Genomic DNA, 20,234 nt, shown 5'->3' on the forward strand with positions numbered 1-20,234 from the left:
CAGGTCATCTCTGCTGGTGAGAACAAGGGTAGCCTTGCTGCACCGGGCTGCCAGCCCTGGTGCTCCTCATGCCCCCCCACAGGATACCAGCATTGGCTTTTGCCCAGTCCCAGCTAACAGCAGAGACGAGATGGGATCTTGGTGCAAAGTTGATGATGGGCACACTGCCTTAGCCAACAAGCAGGAGCAAATGGGAAGTTGAGCTAGAGCAGAAAGCTCTGTGCACCAGTGCAAACCGCTTCAAAAGCGAAACCTCTGCTTTGCACGAAGCATTCCCAGTGGAAGCTGGCCACGGCTGAAACCAGGCAGCAACGCAACAAAAGCCATCTCAGAAACGTGACTTTGTTTTCCCTCAGAGTTAGTTCTTAAGCAAGTTCAGCTGAGCTGTGCATGAACCAGAAATAAAAGCCTGGGTGTAAAACAGAATTGTTTCAGCCCAAGGAAAGAGTGTAAATGAACATCTACCATGGTGGGCTTACCTCTGTGATCTGCAATGGTGGGGCGTAGTCAACACAACAATGAAATGGGACCATGTGGGGAAGACAGGAACAGGCAGCAACACACACAGATAACACATTCCACAATGTGAGTGAGAGATGAGACGGGAGGGATGTGTGGGGGGGAAAAACTTGGAGTTAATACAAGTGCAAACCAAGAGAAGTGACTAAACAATAAAGGAATAAAATAAAATTAAAAAAAAAAAAAAACGACACCCAGACATGACAAAAACCAACTGCACTACAGTAACACTGGGTGAAATGAAACAAAACTAAGAACCACAAACCCTGAACCTGTGTGGCAGAAACTCTTTACCCCTTTATGACCTTTAGCACCTACAATCTCTGCCCTTCCTTTCATATCTCTGATCCTGCAGCCACCAATCCGTGGGTCTCCTCTCGAGATGCCCGGACCCTGGCGATGGCAATTAGCTCTCCCATACAAACCATCCTGCGGCTGTTCACACACTGCAGTGCTTTGCTTATCAGAAATGAAACTTATCTCTCCGAGCTCTTTAAGGAGGCCCTCTGGGCCCTCCCAACCTTGGGTGGATGCCAACACAGCCCCTTTGAATGAGCATCGTTATGAAGGTTGTAAAAATTTATTGCTCTATTTACCATGTCAAGATTCAAGCTCCTTCTCCCCTCCTTCTGCGGTCAGTGCTGAGCGGGGGCCCTGCTCAGCAGTCAGCTGAAAACTACCCTGAAGGTGTCTGCCTATGTTGTGCCCTATAAAGGGTTTTACAATCCTAGCATAGGAATAAAACTGCATTTCAAAGCACGTGGCTTCCCCAGGGGACTGCAATAAACGCTTAGCAGACTTGGCTGCTTGGCACCCCAGAAGCGTACCTGAGTGGACTGCGAGACAGCTTCATCGAGTGCAAGAGCCCGCTGACACACCTCCTCCTTGATTTTGGCGTACATGGCCTCTGCTGTTGAGTACTTTTTCTGCACCATCTCTCCTTCCTCAGGGTTGAGGTCCTTGAGCTGCGGTCCGATTTTCAGCAGCTTGTCAATGTGAGGCTTATGTTCAGCAATAGACTCTCTCAGTTGCTAGGGAATAAGATGAGGGGGGGGAAGACAATTGTTCAGAAGTCTACCGAGAGCTGCTGCCTATTTATTTCACACAACACTCCTAGAGCCACGATTGCATCTGGCAGTGCACGCACACCATGGATTTCTTGACCCAGCATGTGCTGAACACGTGGGGCTCGGCTCTTCCCATGGTGTGCACCGGCACGCCGCCCTGCTCCCGCTGCCCCAGGCAGCTCTGTCTGGTGACCCTCCCTGAGGTCCCCAGGGAGATGACAACAAAAACTTCCTTTGCATCTCTCTACCCTAAAAGTACAATGCTCTTCTCCCCGCTGCAAGTCAGGCATGAGATGCAGAGACAACCAGGCTCCCCTGGGTTTCATCTGGATTTTAGTAAGAAATGACCCAACTTATCTAGCGATTCCCAAGTGGCATGACCAAGGCACCCTTGTGATACATAGGTAGGATCCCCAGAAAGAAAAGAACAGGGAAAAAATAAAAATAAAAATCAGAAAAATGGCCCACTCTGGCCCTGTGAGTGCTGCACCTCCATTCAAGCCCAAAGTGCTGACCCAGCAAGAGCTGGCGCAGGAGCTGCGGGCTCAGCCACCGCCTTACCCTCATGTCCTCCTGCTGCTGCTTGAGCTGCTCGTGGTCGATGGCTGGAGGGGGCAGCTGCGAGATCAGGGCCTGCGTTTCCTCGATCCAAGGGTTCAGCTCCTCGTAGGTCTCCCAAAACTGGTTCACCAGGACCTGCGCACGCTCCAGGCGAGCATAGCGCTCTGAGTTGAGCTGGCTCACGGCTTCGTACTGCTGCACCAGGGACTCTGTTTTCTCCTGAAAGGAATGGGAAGAGAGTTAGCGATGGATGCAGAAGGGCACAGGAACGCTGCCAGCTGCATGCTGTGAGCTGGAAGAGCAGGAGGTGCGCTCGGTGGCGTCGAGCCACGTGCACAAGCTGTAATTCCAATTAAAGCAGCCTGAGAAATCTCACTATTCTCCTTCCCCAAACACTGCAATAAAAATACTGCAATAAAAGAGGCTAATAAATATAAAGAGATCTCTGTTAAGTGTCACTGGTGGGAATTCCTGAAGATGGAGTAATTTTAAACTGCTTCAGACTGTGCAAGAGCCGAGTGCTCGCCTCTCCCCCCACCCTGTCTCCCCCCAGTACTAAATATCCATCAGGCTCACCTGGAGAACAGCTTTTTGTTCTTCCCCACACGTCCCAAAGATCTCGTTGCGCTGGCTGAACAGTTCATCCATGGAGTCTTTGTGCCGAATAATGTCGATGGAAAAAGCCTGCAGAAAGGAAATGTCCAAAGAAAGGGAAGGAATGAGAATGGAGCCCGACCACCCCTGCCCAGCCCCACGAGGGGCCCTCCTGCCCCGCCAGGCTGCCCAGCCCCAGCACTACAAAAATTGCACCAAACTCAGCACCAGCGCCCCGTGGCACACCGAGAATCTGGCTGAAAAGGCAGATAGCCACATTGCTTTCTTACTGCTCATCTACTTTAACCCCTCTCTTTCAAAGGCCTGAACATGGCACTCGAAATTAGGCGTCAGGTCAGGCTCCGAGCAACTTCCACACCCAGGTCATCGTCCCACGGATTGGAAACCCATGACTGTCCTGCATGTGTGTCCTCCCCCCAAAAATGACAGGTAGCAGTCAGTCAAACACTGCTGTGCCTTGGGGGAGAGCGTGAGGGCACACGTTGGCGTGCAGGTCCCTGTCCCAAGGGCTCCCTGCCTGCACAGGACGAGCTCCACCACCCGTTTGTGATCAGTTCAGCGAATACTTCAAGCCCCCCAAACCATCCTCTCCAGAACTGCCTCTACCCATAACTTTGCCATTCCCCAGGTCCACATGATTAACAACATCCACAAGCAGCGGGGAGCCAGGCTGAGCTCAATTCAACTTAATGCTCGATGCTTCAGTCCCCGTCCGTTATAACAATGTGGTGTGTGTGTTTTTTTTGTGTTTTAAATGCACAAAATCCAATAAGCATGTATGCCGCTCTGATTGCCGAGGCTGGTGTGGGAAGAAAAGGGCTGTTTATTTAAAGTGCACGTTCTTTCAGGCATGAGCTCATCTCAAAGATACATTAAAAAAAAAAAAAAAAAAAAGGCAAAAAAAGAAGAGCTCCTCTTTGTTCCATGGCTGGCTGCAGCTAGTGAAACAAGGAGTCCCCCACTGGAAGGAACAATGAGCAGAAAGCAAATGTAAAAGTACCCTCATTAATCAATAGGTACAGCTCTCCAAGCTGCTCCTGCCAGCAGTGCCTGTGAGACACAGGTAGAGCTCGCTGCCACGGCCGGGCAGAGCCCTGGAAGGAAGGAACACCTCCCGCGAGGGCAGCCCAGGCAGGAGCAGCAGCCTGGCCCCAGGGACCCAGCTCGCTCCATCTTTAGCTCGTGTGAACAGCTCTCTGGCACCCTGAGCTGCTCAGGGCTCTTCAGATGTCCAACACTTCATTTGTCTAAAGCCTTCTCCTTCCTTTTTCCTTTTACTTACCAAGGGCATGTGTTGCACCTCTCCTGGAGCTCTGGGCTCAGCCGTACAAAGACCAGAAGCCCCTCCAGAGCTCCGCTGCCCTGACAGACAGCCCCAGCCCCATCTCCAGCCCCATCTCTCCCTCCCACTGCCCACTGCCCACCACCTCCGTGCCCACCCGCTCCTCCTGGCAGCCCCCTGCTCGTACCTTCTGCACCTGCAGCTGTGCCGTCGTCTGGTCCTGCTCCAGCCGAATGGGACCGAGAGCCATCAGCTTCCGCTTGGTCTCAGCGACCCAGGCCAGCTCCGCGTCGGCCGCCTGCTCGTACTGGTGGAGGGAGAAAGGAGGCTCCATCAGCCAAAGCCAGGGGGCAGAGCAGCCTCTGGGCCCATCTCTGCTCTGGTTTGAGCAGAGCAGGGCAGGGAGCTCGCTGTCCCCACCAGCATGGACCCAGGGCACCAGTGACATCTACATCCCTGTCACAAGCATTTAAAAACCAAGGGCCCTTCTGTAAGATGTAAGTGGTGACCCCGCACGCCCTGCCCCTGTGCTTGGAAGGCCAACAGCTGCACAGAGGCCACGTTAACACAGCCACGTGCACTAACACACACATTGTTGGCTTTAGGAACACCTGCCAGCGTGGGCCGTGGCTTTCTGAAGGAGAGTTCCCCTCTGCCGAGGGCAGCCAGGCCCACGGGGATGCTCTTGTGGCAGTTTTGGGCCCAGAGCATCACCGACACAGCGAGCACAGGGAGGCTGCCACCTTCCTCCACACCCTCTCCATCTGCAGGGCAAGGGACTGCTCTACTTTACACGATAATTTCGCTTGCACGTTCAGTTCTGCGGAGGCAGTGCTCAAAGCCAGCACAGGCAGTTATTCGTGGCACTCCACAGCCTCCACTCCATACAGAACGAACATTTCTGAGAAGGCTGCTACCCCGAATAACCCCATCCTGTCCGGCAGTGCTCAGGCCCTCCCACTCCCACTCATCCCAGAAACCCCCCTGGAGGCTGCAGGGTTCATCAAATTACCTGCTGAGACCTCTGAATCGCAGCATCTATCTCCTCCACCCGCTGCTTGATGGTGTCGCTGACCAGCTTGTAGCGCTCGTTGGTGTCTGAGACGAGCTTATCCAGCCCCTCGCGGGCTCGCCAGGGCACCAGCTCCAGCAGTGCTCGGCTCACCTCGTTCACCGTGTCCAGAACGAGCCGCTGCTCCATCACCTCCTTCTTCAGCTCCTGGGGAAGGCACACACAGACACATGTCCTTCTGGTGGCGGTGCCAGCCACCCGGGCAGACCTGGCTGCTGAGTTTGTGGCGGTTTTGTGACCGGGTTCCTCCCCTTCTCCCTGCTGCCACGAGCTCTCCAGCCCAGCTGTTCTCAGAGCCAGCACGTGCACGACCTGGGCTGCTCACCAGCAGATGTGTGAGTGCCGAGGAGGCACAAGAGGAGGGCGGCTTCCCCACAAACACAGAGACTCAGCAGCCACCAGCTCTGCACCAGGGAGCAACGGGTTCCCTTGCTCTCATCCCCACCTAACACGCTCCCAGACCGCCTACCCCACACTCCCTGCCCAGGCACCGAGCAAACCTCGCCAGCTCTCCTCCCACACAGCCCTCGTGTCCCCGTCCCCTGCATTCTGTGTCACTGCTCCCCACCTTCTGCCTCTGCTGGAACTGCGGTATCTGCTCGCCGGCCGGGGACTGTCCCCCGCTGGACGCCAGCTCTTCCTCCACTTTGCTCATCCAGGAGTTGAGCTCCTCGTGCGTGGACTGGAACTTGGTGGCCAGCTGGCGAGCCTGCTCCAGCGTGCGCAGCGCCTTGGAGCTGGTGGCGGTGATGTCCGAGTAGCGGGTCTTAATTCCATCCAGCTTCTCTTGGATGAGCAACACCTCCTCCCCTGCGGGACAGCAAGAGGGGCCGAGTGACGCCGGGCACAGGGGGCTACAGGGGGGTGTGAGCAGCCAGCTGCCTGGTCCCCCATCGTAAGTAGCTACTGTGAGTCTCACTTTTCTGCACGGCAGTGAAGCTTAGCAGCCTATTTTTACAGCCAGGAAGCTACTCTCAGAGCTGACATTTTCTGCCAGCCAGTGTAACGGCCACCTCCTGCCTATAATAGGAAGGAAATGTGCTGTGAAGCCTCACTTTGCCACAAGCCCCAGAGCCACCAGAACTCAGCTCTCAGCTAATATGTCACAGCTCCACAAAAAGTCCAATTCACTCTCTACTGCTATTTCCGAGGGGACAGGAGATTGCGAGCCAAATTCTTTGTAATTCCTCTTCCTGCTCCAGGGCTCCCACAAGGACAGAGGTCTGCACATCTGCTCAGAGCAGACCACATCTGAAGGAAATGCATTGCCCCGACCTCTCTTCCCACTCATAAACACAAACTCACACCCACGTGGCAACAGCAACAACTGCTTAGTATGGGAAAGCAATATTAGGAAAGGGTTTGGTGTATTTTTAACCTCTTTCCATGTGATTTAGCAGCTGGATGCAAGGAGAAAACCCTGCCTAGTGTTACAGGGCCGCTCCGTGCTGAGAACCGCCGAGCAGCCAGTTGGAATGGCCACTCTCAGAGCTGGGGTTGGTATTTGGGATTTACTAAGCTGGAGCACATGTGGCTTGGCATCCAGGTCTGGCTGTACAACAGCTACTTGGGGAATTTCCTAGCAGCTCTGAGGGACGGCAGCCTCCTCTGCACAGACCTCCCAGTGAGGAGCACTTCCTAGACCCCATAAGAGCCTGCCCAGCACGCCCAGCTCCTGCCTTACCTGTGGTTTGCTTCAGAAGAGCCTGCCCATTTCTAATGGCCTGGTCCACGTTCTTCTTCCTGTTCACAATCTCCTCGTTCAGGGCCTGGACAGAAAGGCAAACTGGGGTTAACCTTTGCACGGTCATCTCTGTGTCCTGCTGGCCAGCACCTGACAGACGCTAAGAGAGCAGGACCTGCTGGCACAGCAGGGGTGGACAACAGATCTGACTCCAGTCCAGTCAACATCCCCCTGCTGTGGGACTTACTGGGCCTTCTGAGACCAATCTTAGAGCAAAACCCACCCCAAACCCTAGGGTACGTATTAGTGAAGAACTTACTCTTGCAAAGAGCTTTCACAGCCCCCACGGAGCGGAAGCAGACTGCTTCCTCGGTGGCCAGCCTAGCTTGGGAAACCCACCGGGCTTTTCAAATTCACATTCTTGGAAACGGCAAAGAGCTTTCTAAAGGCACAGGGTGGCCAAGCTCGCTCAGACATTGTTCACAAAGCAAATGAATCATTTGAAGTTTCCCCTGGGAAACCCGTTTTTTGGGGCTTCAATTATTGTTTTTAGCACATGAAATCTCTTTACGCTTCTCCAAGCCTACAACAGTCAAAGCTTGTTCTGCTGCTGGTTAAAATTAAAGTCAGACCAGAAACAAATGGAAAAATAAAGCAAATAAACGCCAACGAAATAAATAACATAAACGTGGAAGAAAATGGAAAATACCAGCTGGTCAGCATGCTGCTTCTGCAGGACGTCCCGTTTGTAATCCTTTACGGATACCGAGCCGAGCTTGTCCTCGACCTCAGCCAGCCAGTTGAGCACTTCCACCTCCTCCTCCCCAAAGAGCCTGGCGTTACACAGGGCCTGCTCCAGCAGCGCTGCCTTTCGGCAGCACCGCTCGCGGACCTCGCCGTAGCGGCCCTGCAGAGAGTCCAGCTTCTCTGCCAGCAGCCTCTGCTCGGCGGCACAGCTCAGGGCGGAGAGGCTCTGCCCGACTCTGACCGCCTGAGCCACGTCGGCCGCCTGGCTCTCTATCTCTTCCTCTAGAGCCTGGAAGCCGGGAAGGACAAAATGGACAACAGAAACGAAAATGAGTGAAAAGATGAGATAAAACAAAATAAAACAAAACAAAACAACGCAACCAAACAAAGGGGGAACAGAAACGATGAACGCAACTGAAGGAATGAAGGAGATGCAAAACCCACCCGTGAACGGGCAAAGTATACTAAAAAAAAGTTTAACAGAAACATGAAAATGGGAGTGTTTTTTCTAACCAGAAGCAGACACATTCCTCGTGAGGAGCACTGACATCAATTAAATGTTACCCACATCAGTGGGCAAGGGTTTGCAGCCTTCTCTGCACGTAAAGCAGCCCGCATAGGCTGCTGACCCTATGGACAGGATCCTCTCTGATCACCACCAAGACCCGTTTGTGCCAAAACCCACCTTGCCACAGCAGAAACATCAGAGAGAGACCTGATGCCAACCGCCTCCACTGGCGGCTCTCATCCACGCACGGGTCCCTACCTTGTGCCGGCTGATCTGCTGCTGGATTTTGGCAGTCTGGGTACCGATGGGCTCAGAATTGGCCAGCTTCTTCTCTGTCACCGACAGCCAGTCGGAAACGGGCTCCGTGGTTTCGTGGAACTGCTTTGCCAGGACCAGGATGTCCTCCAGCTGCTTCTGCCTGTACCAGGGATGAAACAAAACACTAAGGAGCAGCTCCCTTGGAACAGAGAACGGGAAGCAGCTCTGAGCACAGCCACTGCCCCGCTGCCAACGGGGCTCCGCACCAGGAAGCGGTAACGGGCTTCAACAGAATCAGCAGCCAAAGTGGAAATACTTGGGAAAGCACCGTGACAGGAAGGAGGAACAGAAGCAGCTCTGTGCAGCGCAAGGTGAGACACCTTGTCGGGCAAGCTGCAACGCAAACACAAAAAGCAGCGCAGAGAATCTGCAAAATAAGCTTTTTCCTGCAGCTGTTCCTTTAGGATCCAGTTCATTCTCCAGTGAAGGCGGTAGAAAGGCTCCCTTTGTGCTGCTTTTCTGCCGTTAATATCCCCACCTCGCAGAGCCTTCAATGTGGGCCAGCTCGTAGCCGAGCTCTTGGTGTTTCCGAGCTGCTGTTCAAAGAGCCTGGCAGCGGCACAGCGCCGGACGGACAGTCCATCCAGGCTGCAGCCATTTCAAGCACCAGGAGGTCAAATTCGGCCCTCAGAAGTGACTGGGTAACCAGACATATTAGCTGATGTAGCAACAAGAAGCTTGTAAATGAGATTCAGGCAGCAGAAAGGTGTCAACAGGATGTTGCTGTTAAAGCTAGATGCTAAAGCTTAAAGGAATAAAAATAACATCCATCCCCTGCAGGGAATTTGTTTAATCTGAGCTCTTCCCTGCCATTGTAAACCACCGCTATCTACTTCGGCTCCCCAACAGGCTTTGATTTCTCATGTTTTCCAGCTGTGGTTTCCAGGATGTATCTGCACAGAGCTCCCTGCCAGCTCTCCACGTGCTGTTGCCCATGCAGGCGGAGCGGCTGCCGGGGCTGAGCAGCGAACCACCACCTGCGGCTGCCTGCACGGCCTCTGGCCTCGCTGACCAGTGCGTGCGAGGAACAAAAGCTCCAGCTCCAGCCAGAGGCCAGCCCAGCCATCGAGCAAAACAAGCCCGAGAACAATAAAAGCAGCACCATTGTCACAGAGGGGACGCGCAAGTGGCCAAACTCCGTAAAGCTCTGGGGCGCCATGAATTGCAAGATAAGCCTACCCCATGCTTTTGGCCAGCGTAACAGACCCTCTGAGGGCTGTAAAGCCAACAAAACTCTTTGCTTCTCTGGGCTACCAGAGCTGCCCACGAAGGATCGAGCCAGGAATGCAGAAGAGCAGCAGAGCTCTTGCCTCCAGCATGCCCCTGGCTTCAGGAAGAGGCCTGAGGGAGCTCACCCGGCGTGCAGACGGAGCGAGGGGCAGAGCACAGAGAGAAAAAAGGCTCAGAGAAAGCTCCCGGCTCCGAGCCAAGGGGCAGCACAGTCCCGTTCCCTGCAGCTCTCACCTGGCGGCTGCCCTGCGGAGCAGCCCTGCCCATCTGCTCTCCAGGCTCTCCAGCTGGCAGACGATCTTCTCCCTGTCTGCTGGCTCGGCCGACTGCGCGATCCTCCCGCCCTCGGCTTGGATCATCTCAACAGTGGCTTTGCGATCGTCCAGAAGCCGCTGGAGCAGCTTTAAGCAGCAAAAACGAGAGAAAGGGGACAGAAGTTACCAGATGGGTCAGCAGAACCTCCTGCATTCCTCAGGGATCAGATTTCCCTGTCTGAAAACCATTGATAAGCACTGGGCTGAGACCAAGGCCAGCCAAGTGGGATAACCACTGCCTTCTGCCTCCACCATCAAAACCAGTTCAAAAGAGACTGGTTTCACTTTTGAACTGGTTTCAGCGCCAGAGGACTTCCCAGAGGCTTCCCCATCCTTCCCCCAAACCTACTGAGATCAAGCTTTTAACTTTCCCTTAAATTTCCTCTTCAAAATCTCAACACAATGGACCAAGCCTCAGTAAGAATTCACTTTTAAGACATTTTGCCACGACCGCACTTGAACTTTCATCCACACGCTCACAAAAGCAGGCTGCGACCCAGGCTTGTTATCTCTGCAAACACTGCTGCGCCTCGGGTTGGCTTACTTTGTACATTCGTTTTGTTCAAATACCCAAACCAGTAACTGCAACACCAGCTTGCTCCTGACACAGCAGAATTATCAGCACAAACAAAACCGAATCCAGGGCTGGAAAAACGTGGCCAACCAGCAAAACCAGCAGCAAACCTCAAGAGGCAGTTTGACAATAAAGCCACGCTGGAGACTTAGACCATGCAGATAGCACGTGTGGGCAAATGAGCTGCCTGCTTCCCACACTGAGGTGTGGGGAACCAGCAGGAGAGCCACTGAGCAAGCAGCAGACCTGTGTAGCTCCCAGCTACACCCAAGCTGGTTTTGGACCCCAAAAACATCTGGTTAAACAGAGCTCCCCCTCCCTGCACACCAGCCCGACCACCACGCTGCGCTCGCTCACCTTCTGCTCCTGGATCTGGGCTTTCACCACCTTGTACTCGGCAGAGGGAGGTTTCTGGTTGGAGATGAGCTCCTCGGTGTCGGCCAGCCAGCTCAGCAAGGGCTCCAGGGCGTCCTGGAACTTCCCGCAGCGCAGCAGGGCCTCCTGCAGCTGGGCGATCCTCTGGGCCACCTGCACGGCACCCGCACCCACAGCGGTGTCAGGGCGATCCCGCAGCCCCCAGCACGGGGCTCAGCCCCCTGCCCAGCACCGCTCCTGGAGCAGACCCAGCGGGACCAGGCTCAGCCCCTGCCCGCATTCTCACCTTCTTGTTGAGGGTGTTCCAGCGGGTGTTGATCTCTTCCATGTCATGCTCCAGCCCTTGGACATCACAGTTTTTCCCGGCGCTTTGGATGAGTCCTTGACCGACTCCATTCACTTGCTGCAGTTTTAGCTGGAGAGGATCCACTTGCTCCTTCTGGAACAGCTGGGCAAGGGAAGGGTGGGAGAGAAAAGCTATTTATAACCCGCATGCTGCTCGCCCAGCCCCTCTATCATTCCATGGATACACCAGGCTCCCTTCTCTAGAAAAGACGCAGCAGCTCCTGCTTGTCGTGGTGCATTGATTTTATTGGAGCTGCGCAGGTTTGCCTGCACGCCTCCGGCACCTTGACCCAGTGACATGAACATCCCCGGCACTCTCTGGCTTGGAGCCCACAGCTTGGGGTCCATACACAGCCACCCCTGCTTTTAAATGGGAAAACTCCTTTTTCAAAGCACCAGAACAAGGTGGAAAATGCAAATCAGGGAATAAATCAGAGCATCGGCTATGGTCAGTCATCCGATTGGGAAATAATGCTTCTGGGGAAAACACAAAGCAATTCTCACAGCGATGCTGTTGAGAACAGAGACCTGACACCATGCAAGTTTTGTTAACCACGAAATTACAGACACTGAGAAGCTAGCCGTGTTTCGAAAGACAAAGGCAATAGGCAATTAATGTGCTAGTCATTTACCGCACCACATATTTGGCACGGTCCTGCCTGGGAATCCTGCGGGGAAAAGCTTTGAAAAACAAAAAGATTTGATGGGGAAGGAGGAGGAGAGCGAACGAAGCTCCCCATCGTAACGAGAGGCAGCAGGGCCAATGCTGTTTCCGTGGAGGAGCGAAGTGCTCCTTATCACAGCTCCAGATCTGCTGCAAGCGGCCGCCGAGCAGGCAGCGCTCGCAGCACGCGCCCCCTCCGGCACACCGGCACCGCCGGGCCCCGTCCCGAGCAGCCTTCTGCGTCCCCACAGCCTGCAGCACAATCCCCAAAAAAGGGAGCGGAGTCGCTCTCTGTTTATTCTGGGCCCTTGGACTACGAGCTCATACAGAGCACAGGTCACCCTGCGGCGCACACTGGGAAGGATTAGAGCGCTCGGCCCCGTTGCAACATTTTCTCTTTTGGAAAGCGTTGGGAACTGAAGTCAGACAGCCGCGTGCCTGCTTTCTCAAGCGTGCCTCCTCCTTTCGTGCCCAAGAATATATGGACGTTGACGGCATCTAAAAATGCCCTCGGATACAGAGCCTAAAATGCAATCCCCCCCCCCTCCCAGCACAGCAGTGGATTGCGGGCGGCACGGTTCTCCGTACCAGGTAATCGCTTAACCTTTGAAGGAATACAGAGCAGGCAAAAAAGCCAAAGCACCAAAACCCAAATCTGCCTGAAAAAGAGGGGCTGCCTTGGTTTTCTCTCCCCATTTTCAAAGAGAAGGATACTTCCTCCTGTCAGAGCACAGCAGCTCGAGAGCAGGGAGGTATCACCGCAGGGCATGGACTGAAGGGTGTGCTGGAAGACATTGTCCAGAGCTGTTTGCTCAGGGAGAATTATGCTACGGTTATACGAAGTAAATGGTGACATGAAATCACCAATTCCCCAGCTACTTCTCCTGTTACTGTTTATATATGGAGCTGGCTGTGAGAGCAGCCAAACCCCCGACAGGACCAGGCTGATAAGTCTGGCATGCAAACGTTCGACTACAGCACAGCGCGAGCCCCGGCTGAGCGTGGTCCGAGCCCTCCACACCAGCACCGACTGCGAAAACAAACCCCAGGACTGCAGAAGCAGACAGGGAGGGAGGGAGGGCAGCAGAAAGCCCTGGCATCAGGTGACAGAGACCTGCAACACGTGAATAAGTACAGCCCAGGAGCGCTGAGGTTGCACAAGGACCATTAAGAAGATAATCACATACGCTAACGGCCCGAAGAGCAAGTATGTGGAACATGCTTGTTTTCCTTCACTCATGAAAGATTCCAGCGATTTAGTTCATTAACCTCAGCGTGACTCAGCTATGAAGCAAATATTTAACGTGCACCCTTCGCGGCGCGGAAAATCGCGAGGAGGCTCGCGCTGAGCGAAGCGGCTGGACAGACATCTTGGCGAGCAGAAGCGCAGCTGCTCCACTACACCTCCTCCTCCTCCTCCTCCTCCTCCTCCTCCTCCTCCTCCTCCTCCTCCTCGCTTTGCGAACGCTTCCCACAGCATCCCTCTGCTTTCTGCTTCTCCCATCTCTGCAGCGACTGCACCCCAGCTCCCTGTGCTCCTCGCCCCCCGGGCTGGAAACGCCTCGGTGTGAGGATCGGCAGCGTTCACCCCAAAGCTGCCAACAGCCCCCACGGCACCGAGCGGGGGATTTGGAAGGGGTTAACAACCAGGGACACCGCGCAGGGGGCAGTGAAAGCAGAGCAGGGAGCCTGGGCCATGCACGCTGCCATAACCCGACGTCTCCTTTCCCTTCCGAAGGTGCCCCCGGGTGCCCAGCCCGGTGCGCCCACACACAGCCTCCCCAGCTCAGCCGTGTGCATTTTTTAAATGGGTGGCACAGCACAAGAGATGAGTAATTGCTACCGAACCGGGATTTTCAGCGCTGACTAACTTCTGATGTCTCCTCTGCGATATTTCTGCTAATCCGGTGTTAAATCAGCACTCGCTTACGGGAACTCCACCACCGACCCGCGCCCCTCGGGGTCTCTCCAGGCAGGGCAAAGCAAACCCCAGCACAGAGAAGGAATTCGGCTGCCCTTCCACGTGGGCTCAGAGCCCCCCACGGCACCGTCCCCCTTCAGAGGGCTACAGAAGGCAGTCACTGCACAGGACCCGCTATTCCCCCTCGATTTGTGTCACAGGATTCAGTCTTCCACCACGCTTTCTGCTTCAAAGATGGGAACCACCCCGCTGCACTCTGGCAAGAATTACTTTTTTTCTGAAGAAGTCTGTAATTTATGTCTGAGGATAATACGCTTTAAAAAGCCAAGAAAGTTTAAGACAATAGTTTAGATAATCAAGCAGTTAAAGTCTTTTGCCTCCCCTGTTTATAAAAACATACGGTCCCCCCAAAACTTTTTCTCTGCCAATTTTAAGCCATAATCGGGAGGGAGAAGGCTGTTTCCAAGCCCGTGCTCGAGACGAAGAGCTGAGGAGACAATTACCAAAGCCTGCACCCCGCAAATCGTGTCAGCGAGTTATCAAGCACACTGTGATTTCACACCCACCCCTCAATCACAAAATAAAGCGATTTTTATGCCTGAAACACCGTCTGCGAGTGCCTGAGTAACAAATACCTCATTATCTGGAACGAATCCATCTGGTGGAGCAGGAGGCCCTTCTGCGAGCAGAGCGGTGGCAGGGGGTCCCGGCGTGCCCACCGGCACCATGCCCTTGCCGTGCCCCGGGGCAGCTCCGGGGGTCGGGGGGCAGCGGGCGTCCTCCAGACCCAGCCAAAGCCCAGTCGCCAGCCCCGGTGGCTCCGCGGTGCCAGGAGGGCAGGAGGAGGCTGCGGCCTCCATCCCGGGCAGCGTGGAGGCAGCATCCTGAGCTGCCACCTCTGCGGAGGGCGCCCAGGTGCTGGGGTCGTCCTCCAAAGCCGGCAGTTCATCGGAGAGCTGCTCCGGGCTGGGCAGCACGGGCGGGCTGGGGAAGTCGTCTGCATCCTGCAAGGCCACCACCGCCTCTGGGGGGTCACCACCGAGAGCCCCGACTGCAGGGAGGACCGAGTCGGCCGCTTGTGGTGGCAGCGGGGCACTGGGGACATCAGCAAAGGGCGGCGGGGCCTCCAGAAGCTCCTCCACCACCACGGGCACAGCGGTGGCACCCGGAGGTGGGCACTCAACGCACGGTTCCTCAGCATCCACGGTGGCATCCCCAGCGTCTGGTGGCATCTCCAGAGCCTGGGGCTCGGGGACGGGGACAACCTCGTCCCCTGGTGCCGGTGGGTCAGGCAGAGCAGGAAGCCCCCCGGTGTCCCACAGGCCAGCATCGAGGGCAGTGCTGGGAAGCCATTCGGGGGCGGTTGGGCTGGGGGTGCCCCACGCCACGGCCTGGCCCCGTGCCGCCGGCCGCTCCTCCCAGCCGCAGCCGAACAGCAAGTCCAGGTCTCCCGGCTGCAGCATGGCAGCCGGTGCCTCCCCGTGTGCCACCGCCACCTCCCAGGGGGACCCCTGGGTGCTGGCGGCCCCCTCCAGAGCCAGGGCCTGCTCCGGGGGAACCGCGTCCCACAGGAGGCCCTCTGAAGGCACTGGGACCAGCATCGGAGTCTCAGGTTCCGGCTCTGATACAGAGCCGGTGTGGGAAGGTGGCAGAGGACTGTGACAAACATCCCCGCTTTCTGCCGGACAGGTTTGGCCCTCAGATCCATCACTCTCTGGTCCCAAATCTGCGGTTTCATCCTCAGAAACCATTTCGGGGACATCCTGGGTGGTGAGCTCAGTCCTTCCAGGCAGAAGGTGACAGCTCTCGGATGGATCCGTGCCCTCAACACCGACCTCGTCGTGCTGCAGGGGGGACCCCGGCTCCTCTGCCACCGTGTCAGGAGCCAGGGGGTGACAGGAGGACAGCCGAGCCGGGGACGCTCGGCCAGGACAGGTCTCCTCGGGGAGCTGCGATACTTCACAGGGGGGTCCCAGCAAGTCTTGGTCATCTTCACCCCACCCCACCGGAGCGCTGGGGTGACCTGCTGCCTCAAAGCTGGGGGCTGGACACGTGCCCATCTCGGGAGATGCCACCCCAGCAGCCACCAGCACTGCCACTCCACAGCCGTCCGTGGGCTCTGGGTCCAGCAGCGGGTCGGGCACGTCCTCCACCAGCGCTGGTAAGTGCTGCTGGCTGGAGCCCGGCCCCGCTGTGGCAAGGGGGCTGGGAGAAGCCCCTCCGTCTGAGTCCGTGGGGGTGATGGCCGAGGTGTCCCTTTCTGAGAAGGGCTCTGTCGCCGGCTCCATCGCGCTCAGCACCTGCGAGCTGCAGGTGACATCAAAGTCATCCAAATCTGACACGACGGCAGAGTCCGAGGCGCTGATTTCCAAGGGGGCAGTAGGTTCACACGCTTCCACTGCAGCCCCGGGGAGTTCTTCTGAATCTGGGTCCGCTCCCCCCGAGTCCAGTGGGGAGACCTGAACCTCCACCAGGACAGGGACGGCCCCATCGCCCTCGTCCTCATCCTGGCACTGCTCTTCCAGCTCCAGGAACATCTGCACTGAGTCCGTGTCGGACAGCTCGTGCACAGCGGGGCTGGCCGAGCGCTCCGAAGCCACAGCCAAGTCCTCGGCCTCGCACTGCACCGCCACATCCTCGGTGCAGCGCGTGCTGCCAGCGAGGGGGCCACAGGCACCCCCTGGGGTGCTGCAGGACTGTGAGGTCCCGGGGCTGGGGGCAGAGCTGTCCCCGGCAGCAGCAAATTGTTCCCTTTCTTCAGAAATATCTGCCAAGCAACAGCTCTTCTTCTCCTCTGCCACCAGCACAGCCTTTCCTCTCTCTGACAGCGTCGCCTCCTCCCACTCCTCCATCATTACCCAGCGCTCGTCCTCCTCAAATCTCAGCTCAGACTCAGTTTTCTCTCTGAGATTGGAGGTGATGAGAATGTTCAGTCCCGCATCCAGCAGCTCCTCGCTCAGGCACGGGGAGAGGTTGACATTTTCCACCGTGCAGTCTGACTCGGAGGCCTCCAGGGTCTCCTGGCGCCCATCGCTGAGGTTACCCTTGATGAAGTTCTTCCTGGCCCGCGGCCAGGTGGCACTGGGGAGCCGGCAAGCCCTGGCCAGGTCCCCGGCACGAGCGTGGCCATCGCCCGCGGTCAGCAGGGGCTGGCGCTCATCCGCGGCACCACCGTAGCCGTCTGCTGCAAACTGCATGGCTGTCAGAGCCTCTGCCGTGCCGGATGATTTGGAGACGTGCTCCAAAGTGAGAGACTCGGACATGGGCTCGCCGTGGTCCGCCTGGCCGGAGCGCTCGGCCAGCATAGCGCTCGACTCCCTCTTATCCCGTAGGGAAGGGTTGGAGGCGCCCGCTTCCGACACCTCGCTCAGCGAGGCCCCCATCCTCTCTGCGAACTCGGTGAAGTTGGGCGGCATGAACGACTTCCACGACCGCCGGTTCACGTTCTCCTTCCGCTCGGGGTTCGGCCGCCTCCGGGGTGGAGCTGGCGCCGGCTTGGAGACGTCGCTGCTGAGCTTCAGCGCGTCGAAGATGACCCGCTCGTCCAGCTTCTTCGCCTCCGGCGCCCTCGACTCGAACACGTTGGCGGCTCCCAAGGTCCCGTTGCTGGAAATGGTGCTGCCGTCCCCCTTGCCGAGGGTGCTCTTTGAAAGCTGGTTGAGCTTTGAGCCCTGATCGATTTGCTCGTTGATTCTCATCGTGTCGTATATCGACCGCTGGGGCACGTAGCAATCCTCTATGTAGCCATCCTCCTCCTCGCCCTTCCCCAGGCAAGTGCGGTTCTGCCGTAAACAGTCTGGCCTGCTCAGTGGTTTGCCCATGCTCTCGCCCTTACGGATGACGAAACCGCCCCGTCAACCCTGCGCGCGGCACCGCAGGGAGCATCACATCTCGGGCAGGTCCCAAGCCCACGGCGGGCGGCCGGGGACGACGGAGAGGTGCTAGGGGGTCGGGAGGCTCTGCCCGCAGCACTGGGGCGGCTCAGCAGCCCGATTGCGGGGTGCGAGCAGCGGAACAGCACATCTCATCCCCGGCCCCCCCAAAAAGCCATCCGTCTGCAAAAACCATCCGAGGGCGGCAGCTTCGACAAATATTCCCAGTGACCGTTTGCGAAGGGAGCCGCGGAGTTTGAGGCCGTTAATTTATCCCGGGTGTCCTTCTTTAACAACAAAGGCGCTGCTGGTCCGGGCCGCTCACGTATCGCAGCCCGGGCGCCGCGCGGCTCCTCGCATTCCCTGCCCAGCTCCAGTCCCGTGGAAGTCCAGCTGGTCCGAATTAGCCTCTCCCCCCGACTCTCGTGTTTTCATTTGAACTGAGCTTGTCAGCGGATATTCGTGCAAGTTTAAACACAGGAAGTTCTTCATTCAGGGCAAACTCGGAGGCTTCCTGCCTCAAAAACATGATGGCATTGTTGTTCCCTTCGCCCCACCGCGCCTTCGCGCCCGGGGCCACCGAGCCCCGGCGCTGCTCCCCGGCCGGGCTGCTCCGGCGGCGGGCTGCTGGGGCTGCTGGGGCTGCCGGGGCTGCTCTTTTCCTTTTTTTTTTTCTCCCCAGGAAAAAAAAAAATCGGCTGGAAAACGCATCCAAAAATGGAAAGGGGCCGGATCGCCACGAATTCCCCCAAGTTCCCGGGAGCCGGCGGGGGGGACGGGGAGCAGCTGCGGCCGGTGGTGGCGGCGGCGGCGGCTTCCTCCTCCTCCTCCTCCTTCCTCCTCCTCCTCCTCCTCCTCCTCGTCCCGGCCCGGCCCGCACTAACTTTCGCGGCGGCCGGCGGCGGGCAGCGGGGGCTCCGCACCGCCGGGCGGCCCGGCCATGGCGGGGGAGCGGCGGGGAGGGCTCGGGCCGGCCCGGGGGCGGCGGGGCCAGCGCGGGGGCCGGGGCCGGGGTGGGGAGGAGGGGGGGGGCCGGGGCCGCGCTCCCCTTCCCCGCCGCTCGCTCTCGCCCTTTTGTGCGCGGCTTCAGCGGCCGGGCCGGGCGCGCTGCCGCCCCCGCGGGTACCCCGGGGCCGGTGCGTGGGGTTGCATGGCGCGGCGGGGCCCCCGCTGCCGGTGCTGCCGGTGCTGCCGCTGCTTCTGCCGGTGCTGCCGGTGCTGCTGCTGCTGCTGCTGCCGGTGCTGCTCCGCTCCTCGCCGCGCAGCCGGTGGAACAAAAGAACGGAGCCGAGCCGAGCCGAGCCGCCGCACGCCGCGGCCCCGCCGCCGCCGCCGCCGCTCGCTGCCAGCACCGGGCTCCCGCCGCGCCGCCAACTCCGGCGGGGGGCGGGCGGGGGGCGGCGGGGCGGGGAGGGGAGGGGAGGGGCGGGAAGGGGCGGGGGGAGGCAGCGCCGCCGCCCCCTCCCCGAGAGCCGCAGCCTCCCCCCCCCCCGCTCCGCTTCTCCCCTCCCCGAGCCCCGGAGCTGAGCCCGGTGGGGGTTTATTTAATTTAATTTAATTTTATTTTTTTTTGGGGGGGGGTTACCGGGGGGCGCTCCGCCGGTCGCCGGCAGCCCCCGGTCCCCGCCCCGCCGGGGTGGCTCCTCCTCCGGGGGGAGGCGGCAGCGCAAATCCCCCGACAAAGAGCAGCAACGCCCTGCCTCGGCGGCTGCCCCCCCCCCGAGCCCCGGCCGCTTTTGTCCGCGGAGGGGCCCGGCCGCCCCCGGAACCCCCCCAGCACCGCGGGCGGCTTGGTCCCGGAGGGACCCCCCCGAGGAGCCCCGGGGCGGGCGGAGCGGCGCGGCCGGGCACCGGGTCCCCCCCTTCATTCCCTTCCCTTCCCTTCCCTTCCCCATCCCGGTGCACCGGGCTGCCCCCGCCCCCCCCCGGGCACAAAGAGCCGCCGCCGCTCTGGTCGCCCACCGCTGAGCCCCGTGCCTCGTACGGCCGAGGAGCTGGAGCCCAGAAGAGCCGAAAGCCCCGATTTCCTGATTTTTCGGGCGTGCTGCAGGTGCCTGCTGCCTCCAAAACCACGGGGACTCGAGGCAGGAGCTCAGGGCACGGCTGGGGGGGCCCGAGCCCCCCGCAGCCCACGGGCAGCAGCCGCTCGATTTGAGGGTGTGCAAACTGCAGCCAGCAACTGCTCCAGCACCACGCTCCCAGGGCCGGTTCTCCCCCCCAAAAAAAGATGGAAACGATCGTTTTGCAAAGGAGGAGGCTGCCAGGGTTATAAAACGCCCGTTTCATTGCCTGAAGCACCCAGCTGAGCTGGTTGCAAACAACCTTTGGAAACCCTTTTCCTGTAACCCTGATAAAACAGGAGCGAGGAGAAGAGCTGGGAGCTGGGGGAGCTCCTCCTGCATCCCACGCCGTCCCTGGGCCCTCCCGTACAGATGCACGGGGCTCAGCTCGGGGCCCAGCTCTTTATCCTTCGGGGGTCCGGCCCCCGGTGCAGGTTTTGAAGGGGGCACAGCTGAAACAAGGCGGCAGGGGTGGCCGTGCCATGGCAGGGCAGCCACACGGCTCC

The 20,234-nt window shown here is 58.2% G+C and overlaps 1 protein-coding gene across 1 annotated transcript in view; it reads right to left on the minus strand.

Moving 5' to 3' along the window:
- MACF1 (microtubule actin crosslinking factor 1) overlaps positions 1 to 20,234 on the minus strand; it is a 136,260-nt gene that overhangs the window by 22,063 nt on the left and 93,963 nt on the right. Inside the window, exons 58-70 of the mRNA XM_084496861.1 lie at positions 11,153 to 11,314; positions 10,849 to 11,019; positions 9,838 to 10,004; positions 8,314 to 8,473; positions 7,510 to 7,836; positions 6,801 to 6,885; positions 5,685 to 5,926; positions 5,057 to 5,263; positions 4,232 to 4,351; positions 2,724 to 2,831; positions 2,148 to 2,366; positions 1,347 to 1,550; positions 480 to 632 (exon numbers count right to left, since the gene is read on the minus strand). Of these exons, the coding sequence (XP_084352987.1) occupies positions 480 to 632; positions 1,347 to 1,550; positions 2,148 to 2,366; positions 2,724 to 2,831; positions 4,232 to 4,351; positions 5,057 to 5,263; positions 5,685 to 5,926; positions 6,801 to 6,885; positions 7,510 to 7,836; positions 8,314 to 8,473; positions 9,838 to 10,004; positions 10,849 to 11,019; positions 11,153 to 11,314 (2,325 nt within the window). The remainder of the gene's footprint in view (positions 1 to 479; positions 633 to 1,346; positions 1,551 to 2,147; positions 2,367 to 2,723; positions 2,832 to 4,231; positions 4,352 to 5,056; positions 5,264 to 5,684; positions 5,927 to 6,800; positions 6,886 to 7,509; positions 7,837 to 8,313; positions 8,474 to 9,837; positions 10,005 to 10,848; positions 11,020 to 11,152; positions 11,315 to 20,234) is intronic.

This window comes from Aythya ferina, assembly GCF_964211825.1.
Source record: "Aythya ferina genome assembly, chromosome: 24".
Taxonomy (NCBI): Eukaryota; Metazoa; Chordata; class Aves; order Anseriformes; family Anatidae; genus Aythya; species Aythya ferina.